This window comes from Cavia porcellus, unplaced genomic scaffold, assembly GCF_034190915.1.
Source record: "Cavia porcellus strain 051 isolate PalLab524CR breed Dunkin Hartley unplaced genomic scaffold, mCavPor4.1 scaffold_2, whole genome shotgun sequence".
Classification (NCBI taxonomy): domain Eukaryota; kingdom Metazoa; phylum Chordata; class Mammalia; order Rodentia; family Caviidae; genus Cavia; species Cavia porcellus.
This window is the reverse complement of record NW_026947485.1, coordinates 66,785,820-66,804,887: the sequence shown is the minus strand read 5'-3', so window position 1 is coordinate 66,804,887 and position 19,068 is coordinate 66,785,820. Positions and strand designations below refer to the sequence as shown.

General features: G+C 36.2%; 1 protein-coding gene across 1 annotated transcript in view; it reads left to right on the top strand.

The window, feature by feature from the left end:
• The window catches only part of Pttg1ip2 (PTTG1IP family member 2), a 39,530-nt gene extending 20,733 nt beyond the window's left edge, over positions 1-18,797 (top strand). Inside the window, exons 2-7 of the mRNA XM_063243083.1 lie at positions 433-479; positions 10,411-10,504; positions 11,925-12,018; positions 13,767-13,822; positions 14,602-14,667; positions 15,299-18,797. Coding sequence (XP_063099153.1) covers positions 433-479; positions 10,411-10,504; positions 11,925-12,018; positions 13,767-13,822; positions 14,602-14,615 — 305 coding nt within the window. The 3' untranslated portion in view covers positions 14,616-14,667; positions 15,299-18,797. The remainder of the gene's footprint in view (positions 1-432; positions 480-10,410; positions 10,505-11,924; positions 12,019-13,766; positions 13,823-14,601; positions 14,668-15,298) is intronic.
• The last annotated feature ends 271 nt before the right edge of the window (positions 18,798-19,068 follow it).

Here is a 19,068-nt window from a genome sequence, read left to right as displayed (position 1 = left end):
TTTCATGCATTGTGGGAAGCTGGTGCCTGTACACAACATATCTTTATTCTTTTTATACCCTTCCCATCTCCATCCCCTTTTATTTACCAAAGAGCTATTTAAAGGGGTTTTTACAGTGCAGTGTTTTAAATGTACATGATGTTGCCAACTTGTTTTTCATTTTTGATGGGAAGAGCTATCTTTTACAATTTGGCGAACTGATCTAGAATGATGCCATTTCATGTTCTTCCAAGTAACAAGAGCAAACAAGTTCAGATTTAAATAGGGCTGGTGGGAAGAATATCCATATGAAAACAATGGAGTGTAATCCTTGAGCATGGGTGAATATGACTGAAACAGAAATGAAGGCATGAAGTATACTTTTAAAATCTAGCTGAGCAATACATAGGCTTTGAATTTACATTTTGTACTTCACTTTCTTTTTTCTTTAAGCATGTGCTCAAAAGAGAAACTGTCAACTGTGCACAGGAGATAAAAGAGTAAGTTAATTTTCTTACAAAGACATTATCTCTGGAATGTTATAAACCCACATTTAAAGTTGCCATCTAAAAACATTAAGCTTTGTTTTGTCCACATTTTTATAAACAAGAATAATTAATAATGATTAATGATTATTAAGATCTATTTCTCCATTGCAAATCATTCTTTGGTATTCTAGAATAAATACTAGAAATAATTGAGTTGCAAACTTGTACTTCTTTTTAGAAAATCATACTTCAAAAGAAAAATAAGTCTTAAAAAAGAAAATCACACTGAATCTTGGGAAGGATATGCTGCATGTAAAGGAAAAGATGCTTTTGGAGATGCAGTGAAATTTCCTTGGCACGTCTAATCTCACAGACTAGAAAGAATGGCACCCCATTCATTACCAATAACAGAGCAGGGCCCCTTCTCTGATGAATAAAATGTTTAACATCCTTAGCTTTCAGTCCAGATTTGGAGGAAAGCAGAAACGTGAGAAATAAAGAAGGAAGTGCTGTTCCTTTGTGCCAAGAGCTCTGCAACAACCTTTCCCAAACCATTCTAGTCTAACTGTTATTGGTGAACTAACACCAGAGACAAGGCCCAAGATCACTACGGAGCAAAGGCACACTCTGGGCCTGGTATGTATTACAGTGAACCGCCACTCTCTATTTTTTTCCTCCTGGTCACTTGTCTGCTCTAATGAGGGCGTGGGCTTCTGGTTTATGAAATTCTCCAACCAGTTCTCACCATAACCTTCCATGTTTTTCATGAGTAGCGATGACCCAAACACACCTGTCCCACAGGGTTCTGCCTTGCTCACCTTACACAACAGGACTTCACTTCCACAGCATAGCTGGACCCAGCACATTCTACATAGGCTGTCACTTTCTTATTTCCTAACACACTCTACCTACTCCTGGGCCTCAACAGACAGGATCGTCCTCCAGTCCTTAACTCCATCATTTTCCCTCTGGTTATTGGTCCTCCTATAATGCACTTCCTTCCAATAAATTTTCATAGGAATGTTCACTTGAATGGAATATTCCTCCACTTTTTGATTGGTAAGTGTTCCAATATTAAATGGAAAAGCTCAAACGTACAAAAACATTGGGAACCTGGAGTACATACTTGGAATCCAATCTAGGTGGGTGACTGAGACAGGAGGACAACTTGAGCTCAGATGTTCATGGTCAGCCTGGACACCAAAGCAAAATCCTATCAGATAGGAGAGAGAGAGAGAGAGAGAGAGAGAGAGAGAGAGAGAGAGAGAGAGAACAGAATAATAACACTTTATAACTCTAAAAACATCTTAGCAAACCTTGTCTCATGTATGCTTTCCCTCCCAAAATGGAGTACTTTGAAGTAAATAATGATACAGATACTATATTTTGTTAGTGATATTTATGTATCACAAATATATATAATATATATGAAATAAAGACTTTAATACTATAAGTCCATGATCACAACCAAAGGTTAACATTAACTTTTTAAATTATTAATCACCCTGGAAATAATCCATTTATGTTTTTACATTTTTGTTTAAATCAAATTTATAAGCTGCACTTGGATGATACATAGCTTAATTCTATTTTGATCTACAGTTTCCTTTGCCTTCCCTTTTTATTGCAATTTACTTACTGCAGAAACTTGACTGTTTGCCCATCACCTTTCCTGTGGTCTGGATTTCGATAATGACATCCACATTCCTATAAGAGGCTTAATTGTGTCCTTCCTTTCCCTGTTACTCTGTTCTTCCAGATTGATAATTAGATCTAGAACACTGATCACCAGATTCATTTTAATTTTTTGGAAGGTGTATATCCTACTGAAGACTTTCATTAGAAGGTAAATGAGGATTGTTGTCTAGCGTTTGGTGATTTTAGCTATCAGTGATGATCCTGGCCTGGATCCATTATATCCTCAAGAATTGCAAAAACCCCCATAGCCTTATCTTCTTAGTTTTAACTGTGCTGGATCTACATTCCCCAGATTTGATTAGTCCCTCGGTTTACCTATTCATTTGCTATATATTATTGGCTGACTGCTGCTCAAGCATATGACATTAAAGTTTGCACTAGTACAACAAGGAATTTGTAATTTCTGAGCTCACCTTAGCTCAGCCCTGTCCACTTGCCTTTGGTTACCAGCATTTCCTAAAATATCCCACCACAGCAATTTCAAAATTTTCTCACTATCTTTAAAGTTCCAGTATTATCTCACTGTATAAATCTTAATCAATAATTTCATCTGGTTTTATATTTAAAAAGAGAGGCTCAAAATACAAACAGCCCCTTGAATTGATAGAATTGCTGTCATATTTGGCATTTATTTATTTATTTTGGTACCAGGAATCAAACTCACGATCTTGCAGTTGCCAGGCAGGCACTTGTGCCACTGAGTTATAGCCCCAGCCTAATATTTTGGTATTTTTTAAAAATTGCTGTCATTTTTACCCAACTTTATCCACCCTTACGACTCCTCTTAAGAGACTGTCTTCTCTAGTTCCCACATACTTCTCATTTGGACTTAACCATATACACTTGTGAATTGTAACTCATATCATATAAATTGTTTTTATTTTCTCCTTTCATCTGCTCATCATTCCCTGTGGAGAAGGGGTGTATTTTATTCATCTCTGCATCTTTAACAGCTCACACATTTTCCAGCACATGATGAGCATTCAATAACTATTGAATTAACTCTCAAACCATTAGAAAAGTTTCAATTACATTTTATATACTCTATAATATAGTGAGATGGAAAATTTTATCTTTAAAAATTTCCAGTGTAACCCATTATGGCAATTCTGGGAATATGTGTATCTGGATGTAATTTTAAAAATATTCCCAGTACCTCATAGAAATGAAAAAGGGATAATTCCACATAGTCAATATAGAATTTGGAAGTCATCTTTTGGAAAAAGATTTCCTATCCTCATTGACAGTCCTCATTGACTGCCCTCTCTGTGCTCCCAGAGAATGCCTGGGTTTATAGATGGCTATCTGTGATGAAATTAAGAATACTTGAGTTATTCTTAGACTGAGAAGAACAGATTTTTAATACACTTGAGACTTACACTTTGTATCCTCTGTTCCATTGACCCAGAGAAAATATTTATACCAACTGCTAATTTCCCCACATATTGTAGTTTGGATGATAAATTATATCCTTAGCCTTCTTAGCTGTGGGGGTATTGCCTTAGATTCTGTGTGAAACCTTCCTTGTGAATTAATAGTATAAGACCTTCCTTCCTAGAATTTGGAAGTATTCTTACCAAAAACAAATCCATAGAAAACAACTTATTTGTAGCCCTCTCCCTCAACACACTACTCATCAAAACATCATGTTAAAAGCATTCTGCTTGACATATTATCTTCCATTAGAAGAAACTCTTCAAATATCATGCCAACCAAGACAGGTTTAAGCATTCTTTTACTTGGGCTTCATTACTATTTACAGTTGTTATATATCATCATTGAATCCTTAACATGATAGACCTCAATTATGGTGACATAGTGGTGAGAATGTCATAAATAATTTTTATTTTGCCTAATGAGAATTATAAGACTGAGTTTTTCAATTGATTTAAAAACTATCAGAGTAGATTCTAGATTTTCTCCATAATCATCGCATTTGATATAGATTGTGGGTCAAGACTGGAATTTGTAAATCTCCAACAGCCTAGCTTATCCACTGAAAAGTTCACAGAAAATGACTATTGCCACATACTTGTAAAGTTCGTCTATAATTGCCATAATTTATACCCTATAAAGATTCCTACTTCAATGTTTATTTTTCTAAAAATTGTGTATGTGTCTTAGGGCATGGCATAGGGTAAGATAGATAGGGTTGTGGGTCTAAATTTGGATATCAATGAATATGTGGCTCTCACCTGTCAAAAGCTCCTAAGCTAAAAAGAAGATGGAGAGAGGGAGAGGGGAGAAAACAGAAGGAGGAAGAAGAGGATGAAGAGGGAAGGGAAGTCTAGACTCAGAGACTATTTTCCCTTGCAACTCTTGTGCAACATCTTGCTTGTTGTTGGCATAGTCTCTCTACTTTGATTATTTTCTTTGTGAAGTATAAGGCTATCTGTCAGGCTCAAGTTCCCTCATTTTTCTTCTGAACAAACTTACTGTCTTTTTTCTCAAGTCTCTCTTACTTTAAGAAATTTATTTTCATTTTCCAAGGCTAAGCCCTAGCTCCTTGCCTGTATGCATGCATTATATTCAGAAACACATGCACATTCACAAACTCAGAACCTTTTTTACATCCTTGTTTGAAGTTGGCAAGACCTCATATTTATGCGGGTTTTCTTTCATAGATGCAAGAAAAAGGAATCCATGTAATTTATCCTAAATTATACACTACTAATTTAGGAATGTCAAATAAATTATACCATTCCTCTAGGCAATGAATGTGATGCTCTGGTCATTGAGAATTTAAAACTTAAAAAAATTAAGGTATCACATCTTTTCGTGGTGACAGAAACCCAGGGGAAACTCATAAAAATGGGAGCTCACTGGTTGGCAAAATTGGCTTCATGCTCAGCTCAGTCCTGGAAGATGATACCCCCATTTCGCTCTGTCTTTCCATCTCCCAACTTTACTTCTCTGTGCTGGCCTCGTTTTTACCACAGTAAATGGACATTACCATTTACCACAGCAAATGGAAAATGCAGCTGACTGCCTGTATGTCTCTCCTAATGTTCCTAACTCCAGAGAGGACTCCATCTGCCCAATTCAGTCTCATGTTCAACCCAGGACCAATTACCGGGCAGGAGGGATGTGCTACCCTGAATGTTACTGCCTGGGTCACCACTAGTCTTGTAGTAGGAAAGGGGCGGGGCAAAGCTGATTGACAGTTGTAGGAACACACAGAGTTGAAGGAAAAATTCACAACAGAGAGGATGGTTACCAGAGGAGAATGGGGACTCCAGATGGGCAGGCAAACAGTACAGAAATAAAACTCTTTTTTTTTTTTTTTTTTTAACCCTTTGCCCTTTCAGGACCTGCTTATTCTACTTTCTCTATCCCCATACTTTAAAAAGTGTTGCTGGAAAAATGACACAGATAATCCTCAACTAAAATTGTGCTTACCAAAGTTACTGTCAGCTGCTGTGCTTATTTCTAAATCTGGAGGCTCAGCAATAGATGTGTGTTACTCTGATCATGTTTGAATATGGCCCCTTATGCTCCATGCTCTCCCAAGTCAGCTGTATGATCATTTAAACCACACCCCAAAGCCCACTACTCACGGAAAGAGAAAGCAGCATTAGAACAGTAAAAGCTCCCAGAGATCAGTTGTCCTCCTGCAAACTGAGTCTCTCATATACTGTGTTGAGCTTGCCTGGCTGGCTGAGCGGGCAGTTGGTCACCTGCCTGGTCACCCTGAGCGATGTAAGAGTGAAGTCTCCTCTGCCGTAGGAGCTCATGTGCTCTGGGCTTGGTTATTGGAGAATCGGTTTAGCACCTAAGTAACCCACAAGGGCCTCTCTGCTCAATTAAGGTGTCTTCTGGCAATTTATTTCCCTTAAAACTCTTCAAAAAGATACTCCAGGAACTAATTCCCAAGGCTGGAAGTGTCTAGGCTGTGGACCTTGAATCTAGGACTTGTCTGTACAGTTTCAGTCTTAAAGCAACCATCTAAAAGGACAGGGACATGCTGTGTAAATCTTTTCAGTTTAGATTTGCCTAATAGCTTAACTTGATTTTGATCTGGGCCAGCATGAAACAAAAGCTGACCTGAGGTATAACTCTTGTTCTCAGGTGGCTCTTACACTGGGGATATCATTACCCCTGCTGGTTTCACATACACACCTAAGTGACTTAAAGGGGTGCAACATCAGTCCTACAGTACTGGTTACCAACATGGAACTGAGCTGCTTAAATTATAGCCCAGGCTCTCTACTCACTAGGTGTGTGGCAAAACTATAGAAGTCATAGAACTACCCGTGCCTCATTATCTTCATCTATGAAATGGACATAATAATACCTAGCTCATAGATTCGTCATGAGAATGAAACAAGTTAATGGCATACACAAAACCCTTAAACCATACGTATCACACAGTAGGTCCCATGTTACAACTGTTCTCTCTGCTCTGTCCTAATTTGTTTTTTTTTTATTTAAAGAGAAAAACAAAACAAAACAAATCAGTAAAAGGGTACAAGTAATACAGAATTTCAAGAAAAAAATATGCAGTAAGAAATCACTAGTTAATAGGTTATGTATTCTCATCTTAGAAATAGTTGTTCAAATTACAAAATTAAAGCATACAAAGTGGACATTCAAACAGTGAGATTGCAAATAGTTCTGTTCAATGATCCAACAAAAACTTAGTGATATGGTTTTATATCTTACACACTTAAATATACATGCAGTTATATCCTTTAGATCACTTTCTTTTCCTCTCTTTTTTACAATAACAATTATACGTTTTGGGTTTTATTACTCCCACAGTTATTATTACTTTTTTTTTTTGAGGAGAAAAAACCAAATGTGACAAAGCAAAATAGAGTCAGTTAGAACAGAAGGATGGACATAGTACATGATGTAAAAATAGAATACCAGGGGATCAACAATAGTTACCATTATGCCTCTTGCTATCTTAAAAAGAGTTGCCTATATCATCAGGTATAATAGAATTGAACAAAACAGTACAGAAGAAACCCAAACATTGGAGACCTTACATTGGACTTCAAAAGAAGATAATAGTCAAACCATAATGGGCATCATAGTAAATCTTATTGCCTTCAAAGTGGTTGCCTATACCCTCAAACTTGATACTATAAAACAAAACAGAATAGAGTAAAATCAGTCAAAACAAGATGGGGAGAGCAATATAGGGGTTCAAATCAGGTTAATAGGAAAACAAAAAAGTTACTGTAATATATCCCACTATTTTTTAAATTTATTTTTCTCTTAATTAAAAAAATAAATTTTTTTAAAAAGGAAAAAAAAGAGGGAGATTGAGATAAAAGAAGACATAACAACAGAACAACACAGGTCAGAACCGAACAATTTAAGCATCATTGTGTTTTACCACCAGATAACCTGACATAATAGTAGTTACCATAGTGTCTCTTTCCTTGAAATATTTTGAGTATAACTTCGTATACTATAGCATCAAACATATCAAGAGAGTGTGAAACCATTCAAGAGAATGAAAGTATTATAGGGTATTTAGATCCAGCTAAACAAACAACGGTTTCTATATTATCTCTTTGCCTATAAAAATTTTATTTATACTATCACATATATTAAAATACAATAAGATACAACATGTTAAAACCAATGGAAACACACAAACAACAGCTTGATGGGACTTCAAAGCAAGATGATATTAAATCAGCACTAGCTATTATGATGTCTTGTTTTCTTCAAAATAGCTATTCGTACTATCACAGACAATAAAATCAAACAACCCAGATTAAAACCATCCCAATTAATGAGTGAAAACATTATATGGCTTTAAACCAATATAACTGGGAATCATGATTACCACATACTTTTATGTATTCTTATCATTTCTTACACTAGGGAAACTATTCGGTATTTATACATGAGTTTTTTTCACTTATGAGTATGGTCTCAAGCTGTGTCCATTTATTTATAAATATCTCAATGTGATCATTCTTTATAGCTGAGTAGCACTCCATTGTATAAAAATACCACAACTTTTTTATCCATTCCTCAGTTGATGGACACTTAGGTTGTTTCCAAGATCTGGCTATTACAAATTGTGCTGCTATAAACATGGGTGCATATATATCACTGTGGTATGATGCTTTTAGTTCTTCTGGGAATATGCCTAGAAGTGGAATAGCTGGATCAAATGGGACTTCCAATTCTAGCTTTGTGAAAATCTCCAGACTGACCTCCACAATGGTTGCACCAGTCTACATTCCCAACAGTGCAGGAGAGTTCCTTTTTCCCCATAGCCTCTCCAGCATTTGTGGTTGGTGGTTTTCTTGATCTTGGCAATTCTTTCAGGAGATGGAATTTCAATGTGGTTTTAATTTGCATTTCTCTAATGAGTAATGATGATGAATATTTTTTCATGTCTTTATTTGCCATTTGTATTTCTTCATCTGAGAATTGTGTATTCATCTCAGATGTCCATTTTTGGATTGGGTTGAATTTTGGGGGTCTGATTTTTTTTAGTTCTTTTTATGTTTTAGGCAGAAGTCCTTTGTCTGAGGGGCAGTTCACTAAGATTTTTTCCCAGTTTGTGGGTTTCTTTTCACTATGCTGGAGATTTCTTTTAACATGCAGAAATTTTTTAATAAGATGTGATCCCAATTATTGATTCTGGGAAGTATTTCCTGTGCAGTTTGATTCCTGTTCATGAATTCTCTACCTACCCCTATGTCTTCAAGATTTTCACCCAATTTGTCTTCCAATAGACTTAGTGTTTCTGTTTTAATATTCAGATCTTTGACTCATTTAGATTTTATTTTAGTACATGGTGATAGACATGGGTCTAGTTTTAGTTTTTGGCATATGGAGAGCCAGTTTTTCCAACACCATTTATTAAAGAGACTGTCATTCTGCTAGTGAACATGTTTGGCCCCTTTATCAAAGATAAGGTGGTTGAGTGTGTTTGTAGTTGCGGTTGTATCTTCTAATCTATTCCACTGATCTTCGGCTGTGTTTCGGTTCCAGTACCATGTAGATTTTACTACTGTTGCTTTGTAGTATAACTTCAAGTCAGGGATTGTGATGCCTCCTGCCTTGCCTTTGCTGCTTAGAACTGTCTTTGCTATTCTGGGTCTCTTCTTGCTCCAGATGAATTTTAGGAGTAGTTTTTCAAGATCTATACGGTATGTTGATGGTATTTTTATTGAGATTGCATTGAATCTGTATAACAGTTTTGGGAGAATGGCCATTTTAACAATATTTATTCTTCCTATCCATGAGCAAGGGATGTCTTTCAATTTTCTGAGATCATCTTCAATTTCATTTTTCAGTATATTATAATTTTCCCTGTATAGATCTTTCACTTCTTTCATGAGAGTAATTCCTAAATATTTCATATTTTGGTTGCGAGTGTGAGGGGTGTGGCTTCTCTTATTTCTCTCTCTGTGATTTTCTTGTTAGTGTAGAGGAATGCTAGTGATTTTTGAGTATTGATTCTCATTTCTGTTTTTACTGTTGTAGTTCTAGTCTTATCTCCCATGTTAGTTTTTACCATTGTGTGTTCCTTTTGCTCACTTCAACGAAGATCTTAGAGTTCATTTGTCCTACTTTCACATGATTATTTGGCCACAGTGAGCAGAAGGGCGATGGAGATAAAGTAAGGCTGGTTGACAGCAGTACGAGTCAGTGAGACAGAAAATTTCCACAGAGCACACTGCAGACAAGAGGCATGGGAAAGAGTGGAGTCAGTTCAAAAGCTGTCTAACATGATCTTCGGGACAATGTTGTGAAATAGTGGCTTGGATTTAGTTCCCTAAATGTGAAGTCTGAGGAAGGGGTTTGGGTGGATGAGGGATTTTGCTTTGGCAAAATCACATGAAAAAGATGAGATTTAGAGAATAAGGGACAAGAACCAAGAAAGAATTAGCTCTCAGTTAAAGCCCACATTTGTTGTGAACTATTTGTAACCTTGGGCAAAAAATCAGGCAGAGCTGTCCCTGACTTGAGGCAAGGGCGCCCACTGTAGGGAGCCCCACACCTATCAGTGATTGCCTAGAGGGATCCTAGTAGCCAGGGTGAGGTAGTCTTCATCCACTAAGAACTGTTAACCAAGGGCAGGGGGTGTGGTGAGCTATTGGCAGCCAACACTCACCACAGCTGAGGTTTTGGTGCAAGGGTGGGGTACGATGACCTGGGTAGGTTGCCAGTAGCTTTACTGTGAATAATAATGATTACTTACTGAACTAGTGCTAAATATTTAATGTTATTAAGCTTGACACTCTGTTCTTTTTCTTTCCAAATCCAGTGTATTTGGTGCAGTGAAGAACGCATTTGCAAAAAATACTGTTTTCCAAATTATGGCTGCAGTATCAGTTCTGTATATTGGGCAAACTGTAGGAGTGAGTTATCCTTTTTTGAATTGTATATACTTTATTTCAATTGACTTTCAAATATTAGTCATTTACTATGCATTTGGAGGATTTTAAATTGTTATATTTGCTCTATTAAAATGTAGCAAGTACAGGGCTGTTCATCAGTGTTTCCTTCTCTCCCCGCCCCCTTTTTTTTGATACTGGGGATCAAACTCAAGAGCTCACACTTGCCAAGCAGGTGCTTATGCCGCTGAGCTAAATCCCTGGCCCTGCTGTTTCTCTTTGAAACAGGCTTATTGGTCGTTTTCAGCCAGTGTTGACTCAGAATCTGATTGGTGGATGCTGTGCCATTTATGCCACTTGTTAAGAACTTTAAATTTCCTTTCTAAAAATCTATGACTTATGATACACACAGCCCAGTTAAGGAATATTTATGTTGTTGTATTATTTTAAGAGTTTCTGATGCATTCATCCTAGAATGAGGACATACTGAGCCCCAAAGTGTTATTATACTAAATTTCCTCAGCTACTATAGTTTATATTAAAGTAGCTGTTCTGAATGTTGGCTCCTTATAACTGAGAATATGTCAATCATCAAAGAACCTTTATTTCTGTAATATCATACTTTTTGTATGTTTTATGCTACTTATCAAGTAAAAAGTACCAGTGTCTTTAAAGAATTTTTCAGAAAAGTTGAAACAAAATACTTTGTAGCTGAGTCCTAACTATACAAGAAAACCTAACTAGAATAATGAGTTGTGAAGAAAGAGGTACAATTTTGCCCTCAATTATCTATGTGCTTCAGGTATTATGTGATATATGTAATTCATATGAGTTTGTAGTTTATAAAGAAATAATATTTCATGAATTTAGTATGAACAGAAAATCTGGTCTCCAACTCGTGCCTGTTTCTTCTCATTTCATTTTACTACCCACCTAACAAGGGACATAGAATTGAGAGGGAAAATTTTACCAGAGTTAGAAGTCCGTTTTCCCAGAAAGCATGGGTTTGAAAAACGAGAGAAACAAATTGCTACTAACAAATTGCTGCCACTCAAGTAACAAACTGCTACATCTTCTTGCAGTAGCAACCTGAGCGAATTGCTACTTTATCCATAATGTAGCCAGAAGTGAAATTAGCAGTAAAAATAAAGGCAACAGTAAACCAGCAGCCTTACAGTTTCATCAGAGAGAAAGTATTCAGTGTTAACTCCTTTAGCAACCCAGATTATTTTCAAATATTACTGTGACTGTCATGTTAAAGGTAGTTTTATTGGAATGTGCGATGCATGTGATTCTATCATTATTTTCAATGATGATTTGTGACTGTGTGTTTAAGAATCAGACTGTACTAGGAAAGGTAAACTGTAGCATTACTGCTCTTGTTCTAAAATATTGTTATTAAAATATATTTCCTGTTATTAAAATATATTTCTCTTCATTTCAGTTGACATGTTTGGAATCATAATGCTGACACTTATTGCAATATTATCGACAGCATTGTTGTGGCTTTGCTGTGCCTTTTACTTTTACATGAATGAGTATGTTCATTTTATTTTTTAGTAAGTGCACTTTGGAATACACAGTATGTTTGAAAAGAATGCTAAGCTACTTATCAGCAAATGTTTTATGCTTTTTATGTAATAAAAATAACATATCTATATGGTAAGGAAAAGCCAAAAAAAACCCCTGAAAACTGTAAGATAAAAAAATTAGCTTTTCTATCCCACACACATTTTTCTCAGAGCTAACCCTTTTATATGATCCCATTTGTAGTTCTGTGGTTACTGCCATATATTTGAACAGGATGACTCTGTCTTCTTTTCATGACTTATTAACTGTACGTTACTCACTGAATCTCCACTGTGGAACCTGAAAATTTTAGCTTCCGCTATTTTTGTCATTTTGCTGTTAGTGGGTAATATAATTTTGTATTTTTAAACTATTGTTTTTCATTTTTAAAATCTTTAGCATATTTTATTGGTGTTTTGAGATCTCACGATAGTTTTTAAAGTTCATTTTGTTTATTAGTAGATGTTTGCAGCATATAATATTTATATACCTTGTGTGAAGTGGGTACATGTGCATAACGTACCCCAACTCCTTTTTCCAACCCCTTTCCCTCCCTTTTCTCTGCCCTCACTTCACCTCTTGACCCCCTCCCCTTAAGAAAGGCCTGTCTCCCTACTTCCTGTTATCTACATTTTATTTTTTCTTTAAAATTTTGCTTGCTCATAGAAGAGAAACCATGCTACCTTTAAGAGTATGTGTCTAATTTACTTCACGCAACATTATAGTCTCAGATTGCATCCACTGTCCCACAAATGACTGAAGTTCATCCTTCCTTATGGCAGAATAGTATGCTGCTGTGCATAAATGCCACACTTTTTTTTTATCCATTCACCTGTTGATGGACACATGGTTCAGTTCCAAGCATTAGCTATTATGAGTTGTCTTGCTGCAAACATGGGTATGCATGTGTCATATAATATGATGCCTTTAGCTTTTTCAGAAAGATATCTAGAAAGGGAAAAGCCGGGCCAGATGGAATTTATAATTTCAGTTTGAGACATGTCCATAGATTTCCATAGTAATTGTACTACTTTACATTCTCACCAACAGTATAGGAATGTCTCCCAGCCAACAACCTTACCAGCATTTGTTAACTGATTTCTTGATGACAGCCACTTTTTTCTGGATTAAGGTTGAATCTTGGTGTTGTTTTAATTTGAATTTTTCTACTGGTAAAGATATTGAACTTTTTTTTTTGGTAATTTTTGGCCATTTGTCTTTCTTTTGAGAAGTGTCTATTCATTTGGATCTGTTGAGGGGGTCTAATATTTTTGAGGTCTTTAGGCATTCTAGATATTAGTCATCTATCCTCCTATTATTTAAGAGAAAATTTGCCTTGCTTTCAACAAATATTTGTTGAGTATTTACTGTGCAATAGGTAGTGTCTTTGTCACCAGGGGTATAATGATGGAAAAGAAAACTGAATCCTTGCCTTCGTGAAGCTTATATCCCACTAATGGGACACAGACAAGTAAATAATTCCAATGTTAATTCCATTGCAAATTTGTTATTTTAAGTGACATTCCACTTATTTTGATTGTATTTTCTTAAACATATTAGTTCTCCTGGTGGATGTATAAAAGAATTCAATTTAACAAAACAAAGATAGTAAAATATTACACAAATATAGTCTATCAAATAAATAAAATAATTTCAACTATAACCTTAAGTATTATGTAAATAAACCTAATTCTCAATTCATCATCATTTTGAACAGACGTCAAGCTTATTTTTATGGAAGACATGAAAGAACTATTCATGGTTGGGATCCTGGCAAGTATTTTTATTTATTTAATAGAATGTCCCAGGCTTTTTCATTCACTGACAGCTAGCAAGTGTTCCTTTACTTATTCCAAGCACCAAAACTGAAATACAAGTAGCAGCCTCAGGACAAATTTCATTGTTCTCCTTTCTTAGGTACTCTTTTGTAACCTCAGTAGCTACACCAGGATTGATAAGTCACAATATTCATAGAAATTAGAGCAGAGTAGAAATATGGAGGGAGACTCAGCTGTGTTTTTAGGGTTATCAGGAGGGCATTGGTAAGCTATCTGCATGCGGTAATCCTAAAAAATGTGCACAACAGATTTAGCAGACTTGTGCAGTAGGAAAATATGGAGCCTGTAAAGCATTATACAGATTGCATGTTATTTACACATGCAACTCTTCACTCCCAAAGAGTTACTTTTCAGGAGTGCTTGTACTAGCAATCTTTTTGGTCTGTACTTTTTCCTATGCAGTGGATTCAGAAGATCATTTGCTGGGACTAAGAATTTATTGAACATTCACAAAGTCACTGCCACTAACCATTGCTAGTCTTATGGTTACCTTGAATATTTGACCTTTTCTTCTTTGTCAAGTTAACCCCCAAGTTATACACCTTAACTAACTTAGCCCTAAATATTAAAATATCAGTAACTTTAAAATCTCAGACTATAAATCCTTTCATTGGTTATGAATATTTTCTGTTCAATTTTTTAAAAATTAGGTAAGTTTTCATTAAATTTGTTAGAATACATTTGAAAAGGTAAATTTGTGTTCTTTCTTTGTAGCATTTGATGAATAGATAACTGAAAAGATGAATCTTCCAGAGGGACAAGCAGAGAGTTTCTTCAATGGTAAGATTTCCAATGATTTCCTCTCCTAAGCAGTCTTTCAGGAATATAATCAGACTTACCAAGAAAGAAAATAAAAATAAACTTTTAAAATGTAGAAATATTCCACTGCCTGAACATGTAATAGAGGACAGCAGTAGATGGAAAGCCAATTGTTTTTGAGTCAGGAAGTCAAATCTGAGCTTCATTAATCAGACTAAAGTTTGCCGATTTAAGTTATCTTTTTAAAAAAACTCATAATCTTGCTGATCTTTTTTATTTTTCTAGTTTTCATTTCATTCATTCCCACTCACGTTGTTTTTATTTTTTTCTCTACTAACTTGAGGCTTAGTGTGTTCTTTTAAAGTTTTTTTTACATGTAACATTAGGTTCTTGTTTTTCCGTGTAATCACTTTGGTTATAAACTTGCAACTTAGAACTTTTACTGCATCCTGTTAATTTTGGTCTGATATTTACCTCAAGGTATTCTTTTCTCTTGCTTTGAGTTCTTCTTTGACCCATTGGTTATTCAGCAGCAGATTGCTTAATTTTCATGTTTTTGTGAATTTTCCATATTTCTTCCTATTAGCAATTTCTAATTTAATACTACTTTTACCAGAAAAGATATTTGATGTGATTTCATTTTTATTTTGAGGCTGAACCTGATCTATCCTGGAGAACATTTGTATTTGACAAGAATGTGAATTCTGTTGCTGCTGTTGAATAGAATGTTTCATGCACAGGTATTTCTGTCAGATCTATAAAGAATAATTCAAATCCAAAGTTTCCTTTTATTTCTGACTGGATTTTTTTTTGTCTAGACGATGCATACATTGTTGATTTCCACATTGTTGAAGTTTCCTACTACTATTATCTTTCTCTTCAGATCAATCAAATATTTACATGATAAATTTAAAGATGCCAATGTTGGGTCCATACACTTTTTAAACTTATAACTTTTATATTTTCTTGATGAATTGACATTCTATCACTATACAGTAACTATAAAATGACAGTAGTAAAACCTTACCAATCAATTGAATACAAATATATTAAATTCCGTAATCAAAAGACACAATGGTAGAAAAGATTAAAAAACAAGACCCAACTGCATGGTAGTCCTTTCATTTCTAGGGACATTCAAACTAAAAGTAAAGGTATTGGGAAAGATATTTTATACAAATGAATACCAATTAAAAGCATAATTTTTATGTAATTATAATTTGACATAATTATATGAAAAAATAGAATTTAACCCAAAAACTATAAAAAGAGACAAAGAAGGTCACTGTATAATGATAAAGAGGTCGACTGATTTACCTTAAAAGTCCATCAACCAATGATATGAGATGGAATACTTTTCATGAATTGAATTTCCATGGGTATTGGAGTATATTTCTGTATACCTCTTCACTGCTATTGTTCTGCTTCATCATCCCCTAATATAATTGTTTTATTGTGAAAGCTATATAATAATTTTATATATATTAATAAATGAAACTACTCGTTTTAAGTTACTTTTTCTTCTCACTCTTTGTTTTTATTAATGCATATTTGCAATACATAATGATTCCATTCATTGTAAGAAATTTGCATTGTAAGAAGATGTGTATATATACATATTAATTCATTTTACTTTCTCTTTTCCTTCCCTCTCTCCTCCCTCTCTCCATCTCTTGGTCCCCTTCTCATTTGTAAACTCCATCTCTATGTTTCTTGTTTTTATTTTTTCTCTTTAATTTGTTAACACTATGGGTTTCTTACATGAGGGAAACTGTATGATATTTAAGCTTGTGTATCTGAATGGTTTTCTCATATAAGATATGATATTTAAGCCATATGATATTTAGGCTTGCATATTTGATGTATTTTACATTATTTTCTCAAGGTGCATACATTTTCCTACAAATAACTCAGATTTATCCTCTGTGGTAGCGTAGTATTCCAGTGGATATAAATACCAGTTTCTTTATCCACTCATCTGCTGATGGACATATAGGCTGCTTCCAAGACTTAGCTACTATGAATTGTGCTGCTATAAATATGGTGTCATGGTTTATGTTGGTGGCTCCCAGGCCTCATGAGTTTGCATTGTGCATTTGTGATGGTTCATTGTCTAGTGTTTGGGTTGATGGTGTCTGTGCTACACCCACATAGGCGTAGAGCCAGGATGTGATGTAATGGCAGGAAGAAGGTGTGTTTCGCTCTTTTGCCAGTTTCTGCCTTGCTGTTTGCAGCCGCCATGAACTGTGGCCCAGCCATGCCAGCCTGCCTTGGAGCCAACTGAGTATGGACTGAAACCTCCAAAAGCTGTAAGAAATAAATCTTTCCTTTCCCAACTTTGGGCTTCAGGTATTTTGTTTCAGTGGGTGAATAAAAAGTAAGACAGAATTTGGTACTGACAAGTGGGGTCGTTTGCTGTGACTATACCTGACCATGTTTTTGGAGAGGCTTTGGAAATGACTTGTGGGCAGAGTTTGGAAAGGTCCGGACATGTTGTCTGGATGCATAGAGCTGGAGCAGCTTAGGCTGTTCTGTAGAGGAGATTCTGGTCAGAGCTCAGGAGACCAGAAGGCTGATAGAAAGACCAGGTTAAAGACCAGGCTTGGGAGGTTTCTGCTGGGAAGAAGGACTACATTGGTTGTTGAACTCCCCATGATGTGTGTTAGGGCTTGACAGAACGTTTGTGTGCATTTTGTTCATGCCCAGAGACTTTGCCTGAGACGAAGACAAAGAGCAATGGACTGATTAATCTTGAAAAAGAAATTAAAAAGCAATTGAATATTGAGGCTGTGGCATGGCTACTGTTGGGGGCTTTTAGCCAGCTTTATGTTGCAAATCAGGAGCAAAGAGCCCAGCAGGATAATTTGCAATACTATGACTTTGGCCAGAAGGAAAATTCCAGGAATACTATGGATTTTAAACATGGAGCTGAGACTTTGCTGAGGAGAAACAGAGAGATAAGAAAGATGGCCCCAGGTCATCCCAGGAAGCATGGGGTCAAAACTGCAAAAGTGAAAGAATTTGTTCAGAGGAGAGTGCTGCAGAGCACCATGCTCCAGAATGCAATGGAGGCCACATGAGGTTCCAGAATGGTGGCAACATAGAAAAGCTTTTCTCATAATCAGGTAAACAGAGCTCTGTGATCCAGGCAACTGACCTCTACAGCCAAGAGAGAAAAGCCTGTCTACTGCTTCAGCTGGCAGCAGACCTTGGCGGCATCCATATGGTGCTGATTTTAGGTGCAAGGAAAATGCACAAATTCTGAGGGTAAGATGGCTTCCACTTTGATTGCAAAGCGGGGAGGCCAAGCAGTGTGCCCCTGAGAGGGCAATTTGTGAAGATGTAAGGGCGAAGCCAAAGGTACAATGGAGACCCTAGAAGTTTGGAAAAGCCAGGAACGTGGATGATCCAAGGAAAGCCACAAAAAGCGAGCAGAGAAGATTTAAGAGAAAAGCTTTGGGAGTTGAAATCCCTGGTAGTGCCATGGGGATAGAATCACCCAAGGTTTTTGGAGATTGCAACCAGATTGCTTCAGATGCTGAGCATGGAACTCTAGGACTTAATGTTTGCCCTGCTGGATGTTGGACTTGCTTTGTTTCCAATGCTTTATATTCCCCTGTTTGTAACTTTTAGAATGGTAATGTTTATCTTGTGTCTTTGCATTTCAGAAATGTTTAACCTTATTTCATTTGTACAGGGGTTACACTTAAAAGTTTACCATAAATCTTGAAGGAGACTCGAGGCTTGGACTATTCAGCAATGCTGAAACTGTTAGGACTTTGGCAACTCTTGGAGGTGGACTAAATATCTTTTGTATAAAGGATATACATGAGTCCTAGAGGCCAGGGGTGGAATGTCATGGTTTATGTTGGTGGCCCCCAGGCCTCATGAATTTGCACTATGCATTTGTGATTGGTTCATTCATTGTCTAGTGCTTGGATTGATGGTGTCAGTGCTACACCCACAAAGGGGTGGAGCCAGGATGTAATGTAACGGCAGGAAGAAGGTGTGTCTTGCTCTTTTGCTGGTTTCTGTCTTACTGTTTGCAGCCTCCATGAACTGTGGCCCAGCCATGCCAGCCTGCCTTGGAGTCAACTGAGTATGGACTGAAACCTCCAAAAGCTGTAAGAAATAAATCTTTCCTTTCCCAACTTTGGGCTTCAGGTATTTTGTCTCAGTGGCAAGTAAAAAGTAACTAAGACATATGGGTATGAAAGTATCACTGTGATGTGATTGATGTCTTTGACTGTTTTAGGAGGATATTGAGAAGGAGAACAGCTAAGTCAATTGGAATTTCTATTTTTAATCTTTTGAGAAATCTGCATGTGGATTTCCATTGTGGTCATATTAGTTTACACTCTTGCCAGCAATGATACTAACTAAAGTGATCTCCATAATAGCAACAAAATGTTTTCACTGTAA